The sequence below is a fragment of the Poromitra crassiceps genome (genome assembly GCF_964638095.1).
Source record: "Poromitra crassiceps genome assembly, chromosome: 8".
Classification (NCBI taxonomy): domain Eukaryota; kingdom Metazoa; phylum Chordata; class Actinopteri; order Beryciformes; family Melamphaidae; genus Poromitra; species Poromitra crassiceps.
Genome location: NC_139629.1, coordinates 3,742,764 through 3,750,263, shown reverse-complemented (window position 1 = coordinate 3,750,263; position 7,500 = coordinate 3,742,764). Strand labels below are relative to the sequence as shown.

Sequence of the window (7,500 nt, the reverse complement as noted above, 5' to 3'; positions counted from 1 at the left end):
AGCAGCCCTCTAAAAGCCCTTCATCACAGCACAAGCTGCAGACGCCTGGTGGAGCAGATTGAGCTGCATCGGCCCTGAGCGAGGAGGAACCTGTGCCAAGTCTGTCATCTCCACACTGATTACTGCTAATTAGTCTGGCAGAGACCAATGAAAGATGCTGTGTGAAGAGAGCGCCAGTTAGACATGATTTCCCCCAATATGCCTCTCCATCTAGAGTCTAGTGATGTGGGGCGTGTGCGCGCGCGTGTGAGAGAGAGAGACACAGAGAGAGTTAGCATTAGCGAGTGAGGGCCAACAGTTGCTCTGTTTGAATAGGCCTTGTGTGCCAGAAGTCACAAGTCAGCTGCGAGTCCCTTAGTAGGCTGTCATTTGACAACAGCACCAAAGCAAACAGATTTAGTGGGCGCTCTGGCATCTCGCACCAAGACGACCCTGAGCTTCTTACATGAAGTTCATTAAGCCGGTGTCAGGCTGAGGAGAATGCATGATGGTGTTGGAGTGTGTACATTAGACACAGTGAGGAGATCCCCTCCATCTGTTTATACTGACTCCTACAAAGCAGCCAGTGGCTTTGAATTGGAGGATTTGTTTCTGCAGATCCCTTTAAGCTGTGTGTGTAAAAGCTACTCTGCCAGCCGCATTTCAGAAGAAGCAATATTCAATTCAATAATACTTGCAGAGCGATTCATAAATACATAAACCTGTTATGCTGCGTTACAAAAACTTGAATGTGTCCATTGGGGTTTTACATTATAAATATAATTAATTTAATAATATCAACAGCTTGAGTCTATCTGAGGGTCATATCATATTTAGAAGTTAGTTTTCAATTACTGTTAGTCATAATTCAGTGTTCTGTTTCCAGCTGTATACCTCCTGCCTAATCTGCCTATCAGTACATTAATATATACAGTGATTTTTAAAACATTTAGAAAGCCTGTATGTATGCTGTGTTCAGATCCTCCTCTAACCGTATTTCCCTGGTATATCCCCTAGGTGGCGTGTATGCAGTTCATCAACATTGTGGTGCACTCAGTAGAGGACATGAACTTCAGGGTTCATCTACAGTACGACTTCACCAAGCTGGGCCTGGACGAGTATTTGGATGTGAGTTGGAAGCACGAAAATGCCCCCGGAACACTCCACCTTTTAAAATGCCCCCGGAACGCTCCACCTTTTAAAATGCCCCTGGAACACTCCACCTTTTAAAATGCCCCCGGAACGCTCCACCTTCTAACATGCCCCCGGAACGCTCCACCTTTTAAAATGCCCCCGGAACGCTCCACCTTTTAAAATGCCCCCGGAACGCTCCACCTTTTAAAATGCCCCCGGAACGCTCCACCTTTTAAAATGCCCCCGGAACGCTCCACCTTTTAAAATGCCCCCGGAACGCTCCACCTTCTAACATGCCCCCGGAACGCTCCACCTTCTAACATGCCCCCGGAACGCTCCACCTTCTAACATGCCCCCGGAACGCTCCACCTTCTAACATGCCCCCGGAACGCTCCACCTTCTAACATGCCCCCGGAACGCTCCACCTTCTAACATGCCCCCGGAACGCTCCACCTTTTAAAATGCCCCTGGAACACTCCACCTTTTAAAATGCCCCCGGAACACTCCACCTTTTAAAATGCCCCCGGAACACCACCTTTTAAAATGCCCCCGAAACGCTCCACCTTTTAATATTCAGCTCAGCACCACAACAGATTGTCATTACGCTAGCCAGCCACACAGTCAATACTGACTTTTCCATGAATTTAGAAAACCGGTCAATTGTGTAAACCCGTTATCTGCTGCTCCACTGCAGAGGACAGATCGATGCTCGCCTCTGAGGTTTTGGCCTTCTGCAGTGAACTGAATAAGTCAATGTAATTATCAGGGTTCCTACGCAGGTCTGGAAAGCCTTGAAAAGTATTAAAAATTAATTTGATCATTTCCAGGTCTTGGAATAGTTTGGGAATCTGAGAAAATGCATGGAAAAGTATGGAAAATGTTGTGGAAGTATGGAAAATGTTCAAATATACACATAAGTCTATCTTTGATGTTGTTGTAGAGCCACTTTGAGTCCACAGTTTTTGTTGATGATCAGAATAATGTTCAGATAGAGGGATGCTCTTATTACCCAGCCGCTTTCAGCATGCATTATATCAAAGACCCTGCACCAAAATCACATCCAGTCAGAACATATGGAAAAATATCATATTTATCATATAATATGGAACCCTGCCAATCATCTCTCACATTCTGATGGCGGCTGTGAAGAACAGTCTTCAGCTATACGGTGATATGACCTCGTTAACGGGCAAGATATCTATCTGCGTAAATCATATTGAACACCAGACAAAAACTTCAAAACAAATCCAAGTCTGGAAAATGTATGAAATTCTTTTGATTGAAAAAGTGTTGGAACCCTGAATTCTCTCTCTCTCTCTCTCTCTCTCTCTCTCACTCACTCACTCACTCACTCACTCACTCACTCACACACACACACACACACACACACACACACACACACACACTCTGACTTCTTTTTGCATGTGTGCATGTGTGTTCCAGAAATTAAAGCATACGGAGAGCGATAAGCTCCAGGTTCAGATCCAGGCCTACCTGGACAATGTGTTTGACGTGGGAGCCCTGCTGGAGGACGCAGAGACCAAAAACGCTGCCCTGGAGCGGGTAGAGGAGCTCGAGGAGAACATGTCACATGTGAGAGACCTCAACTGTTCCTTCTGCTCTTCCAACTCTGACTCTGACTCTTCAGTCCCACGTCTCCTCTCAGGCTCACCTGCTACGTACCACTGTCCAGCATGTCAGGCCACTTTGACGGAGAGTGTGTGTGTGTGTGTGTGACAGCATACATTACACACAGCAGCATCAACACCAGCCATGTGACAGGGTGCATGGCACTCTGTTGAAGCTCGCTGTCACACTCGCTTGCTATCGCATGGGTCCCTCTCAGTCTAAGCTTCAGGTTTTGCTCTGGTCTCATGCTTGTCAGCCACCAGGCGAGACTGTGAGGACATAATATTATACGCAAACACACACACACACAATTTTTATAATGTTTATTGACTCAGTTAATGTCTCTTTCAGCACGTTCACACAGGTGCACACATTCACACCTGGGCTCTTCTCAGTTTGACCACAGTGCTCTAGAGCTGAGCCACTGAGCAGCTCTACTAGAGCAGCCAGGCCTTCCGTTTCTCTCTCAAGGGGATTCTTGAGCGAGGGGGGAAAAAAGCATTTCTTAATTCACTTTCCCTTCCTAGATTTTCCCAGATGATCTGGAGATTTAAAACGGTGAATTCCCAGTACTGCTTCTGTAACTTTTAGGCCATGGCGTGCAGTATATTTCTTTTAGCCCATTGATACCTGATGCAGCATTTGCGTGTATAACCCTCATTTGTGTGTGTATCCCTTTAAGACCGCGAACCGCTTAAAGGGATACACACACAAATGCGGTATATACACGCAAATGCTGCATCAGGTATCAATGGGTTAATACACAAAAATGTGTATTAAATGGTCCTGTGTTGTATCTGTTTTTAGCTGAGCAGTTTGCAGAGTTGACAGAGGTGTCTGTTGTCATCACCTATGAGTCCATATCACCGCGTGACCTTTTCCTCCTGCCATTGTTTTCCTAGATGACAGAGAAGCTGCAGGACACGGAGAACGAGGCCATGTTCAAGATCGTGGAGCTGGAGAAGCAGCTGATGCAAAGGAACAAGGACCTAGAATCCATCAGGGTCAGACTCATTTCATTCATTCATTCATTCATTCATTCATCAACTTGTCATTTCACAAAGGACAAACTCATGAGACACTCGCAAATAACAAGTTGGAAACGTTTCCTTACTGTGACAGCAGTCATTGGCCTTTGTTATAGTAGCTTTATAGGAGAAGTATAACGTGCACCATCATAGACACTTTCCCCACACATTCACGTTGTTACACATTCCATATCCCAACATTATTGTCCGTGGGCCAAAGCCCAAAAGTTCACTTATTCTGGTGATTGAGGGGTGATTTTGGCTCTTAAGTAGAAGAATGACTTCAGGGAAATCTCTCACATTATGTTCTTGATTGTGAGCAATATGGTGAGTTGTCATTGTATTGTGAACTGGCCATAGCACATCAGCCTTCTACTTAATGACACTACTCTTCCGACAATTCAATCATTTACTACCATTTCAAACAGAAGTTGTTCGGAATTTGTCTTAATGTGCTCTGGACGAGTGATTCTCAACCTTTTTTTAATATCAAGGATGCCTGATTTAGTCCACATTAGAGCCACAAACCACCATTTGATGAAATTTTGTCTTGGACGCAAAACTGAGAATATTTTAATTCGTGTTTTTAGTCATTTTTTATTATTATTATATTTAATTTATTTGTTTGTTTATTTTTTGGATCCAGACTATGACGTGACACTCTGTATTGCTGGTAGAGAGATAACAGTGAAACTATGATCAAAACAGTCATTCTTCTACATTCTCTTATTGTGTTAACTTCTTGTAAATTGAATAATGGTGAAGTTGAATTCACAATTGGACAAGACATGATGCACTAAACCACCGTACTGGGATGTATATATGTAATGTATTTTCTACACTTCTAACTTCCTGCTTGTGCCGCTTCCAAACAGGAAGTATACAAGGACGCCAGCTCGCAGGTGCACTCGCTGCGGCAGATGGTGAAGGAGAAAGACGAGGCCATCCGGCGGCAGGGTAACCTGGAGAAGAAGATCCACGAGCTGGAGAAGCAGGGCACCATCAAGATCCACAAGAAGGGAGACGGAGACATCTCCATCCTGCCCTCGGCCCCCTGCGGTGGGACGGGCGTACCGGGCTCCTCGCCCGGGGGGAACTACGTAGCTGTCAGTCCAAACCATGCGGGAGGCGTGCCGGGCATGCCCGCTCCTCCACCTCCACCCCCACCACCGCCAGTCAATGGCATTGGTAGGTTTTAATTTGAACAATTCATCCAAATGTTATCGAAATTGCAATATAGCATGTTGCAATTTTCAAATTGCAGGAGGCGCTATATTTGTTAAAGGTGAAATGTGAAATAGCATTTTAAATTAAATATAGTCGTGCTGCAGAGATGTTCTCGCCATATTGCACAGACTAAAGAAAACATCTTTGCTTGGTACGGATCCCTGCAAAAATCCCACCATAATCATTTTTATGGTTTACATTTTTAATATGTTTATTAATGAATATGAGAATAATGATGTCAAAATGATCTTTCCCTCTGATATTGCTAGTCGTATGGCATTTGCAATATCAGTGAAAATAATCGCAATTAGATTTATTTTTTCAAAAGCGGTCAGCCCAGTGCATCCATGAAATGCAGAAAGAAGAGACAGGAAAAAAAACACATTGTGCAGATCCCAGGAGTTTCTAAAAACAATCAACAATACTGATCAAGATGAGAAGAGACTCGACTGAACTGGATAACTCAAATCAGAGCCCCAGATCTATGGCTGGTTCATGTTTAGACATGTATGTCACTGGAATTTGACAATCTGGTGTAACAGCTATAGGAACCTGGTGTAACAGCTATAGGAACCTGGTATAACGGCTATAGGAACCTGGTGTAACAGCTATAGGAACCTGGTGTAACAGCTATAGGAACCTGGTCTAACGGCTATAGGAACCTGGTCTAACAGCTATAGGAACCTGGTCTAACGGCTATAGGAACCTGGTGTAACAGCTATAGGAACCTGGTCTAACGGCTATAGGAACCTGGTCTAACAGCTATAGGAACCTGGTGTAACAGCTATAGGAACCTGGTCTAACAGCTATAGGAACCTGGTGTAACAGCTATAGGAACCTGGTCTAACGGCTATAGGAACCTGGTCTAACAGCTATAGGAACCTGGTGTAACAGCTATAGGAACCTGGTCTAACGGCTATAGGAACCTGGTCTAACAGCTATAGGAACCTCAACCCAGACAACAAACCTGCACACAATCCTTTGGCATTAGAGGTGTTGCAAACAGGAAGCAGTCTTCGTGGGAGAAACTTGCTTTCTCATTTCCACGCGCGTGATTTGCCGTTGCCTTTCTGCCTGATTAATTACCTCGTCTACTTTAAAGTGGAACTGAACCTGTTCGTCACGTGCATAAAGAGTCCGTTTCAGACTGAAAACATAGTTTGTCTAAGATGACAGGTTGAGAGGCGGGTCATAGTATCATGTCGATGATTTTATTTGACAATTCTGGGGACTGGATTGGGCTTTGGCCAATCCTGGCGTGTTCTGCCTCCAAATCGAGTGGGATTCAGTGTGTTGCGGCGCTCCCCTCGGGAAGAGCCTTTTGACGGGAGGAGTGGAGCTCAGCGACCCGCAGGCAGCCAGCTGCCTTCGTGTTGCCGAGCGGAGAGTGCAGCACGTCGGCCTGGAATCTCCGAAGTGCGACCCCTGACAACCAAGCTCTCGGATGCGCGAGCCATTATCGCTGCTGTAACAATACGATATCCCTGGAATGCGCGTTTTAACGAGCCAGTTACATTTCTTTGCATTCTTAGAGATTATAGTTTTTGTTTTTTGTTCATGTTTCTAACAATTGGCCAAGTTAGTAGTTAGTTTATGGGATAGGAATTCTGCCAGATGACAGGCACTAGGAGCCATTTTCGACTTCATTTGGAAGAGAAAATTATCCTGAAGATTTGATTGACAGCTGCCATGTCGTGATATGATTGGTTGAAATGGGGTAGAAATTTGATAGTACTGGGTGACGTCAGCAAACTGTACATTACTGTTATCAATGAAATCTTGAAAAATTAACTTTTGATGTGAAAAAGTGTGAAAAACTAAAGAAATTAGATTATTGTGATTTTGTTTGCATACATTATTAAATAGGTGCACTGCATACCCAGGTATTCGAACTAAAAGAAAAGAAAAGAAAAGTCATTTTTGGGTTCAGCTCAACTTTAAGGATACCCCTCTGCCCTCTCCTCTCATTGGCTTATCATCCTCTCCTCTCCTCTGCCCTCCCCTCTCATTGGCTTATCATCCTCTTCTCTCATTGGCTTATCATCCTCTCCTCTCTCCTCCAGTGCCAAACGGACCGTTGACGGCCGCGCCTGCGGTGGCTCCCCCGCCTCCTCCTCCTCCGCCACCCCCTCCACCTCCACCTCCGCCTCCGCTTCCGGGAGCCCTTTCAGCGATGTCGGCCCATCTGCCTCCTCTAGCGCCCCCGCTGCCCGGCTGTGGAACCCCCACTGTCATCATGAACTCTGGGTTAGCAGGTAAGGTCACCCATGACCAAAATACCCACATGGTGTGTGCCATGTAGTGAAAGAAGATCTCATGATGGACACAAGAGTTTCTTTTGAAGTAAAATGCGCGTTTTGGTTGCCACCAGAAAACAGAGTGTCAGACGTCTCTCAGTGGGCTCATGACCTGAAACTCAATGCTAATGTTGACATATGGCTGTGGCAGACTAGACTATCAGGTGTAATGAACCAAGTCGTCCCCCAGAGTTGAGGCGACAGCC

At 45.2% G+C, this 7,500-nt stretch overlaps 1 protein-coding gene across 1 annotated transcript in view; it reads left to right on the top strand.

The window, feature by feature from the left end:
• fmnl2a (formin-like 2a) overlaps positions 1-7,500 on the top strand; it is a gene marked incomplete at its 5' end in the record, with an annotated part of 67,626 nt that overhangs the window by 44,603 nt on the left and 15,523 nt on the right. Inside the window, 5 exons of the mRNA XM_083642240.1 lie at positions 997-1,107; positions 2,557-2,706; positions 3,645-3,746; positions 4,646-4,958; positions 7,061-7,252. Coding sequence (XP_083498366.1) covers positions 997-1,107; positions 2,557-2,706; positions 3,645-3,746; positions 4,646-4,958; positions 7,061-7,252 — 868 coding nt within the window. The remainder of the gene's footprint in view (positions 1-996; positions 1,108-2,556; positions 2,707-3,644; positions 3,747-4,645; positions 4,959-7,060; positions 7,253-7,500) is intronic.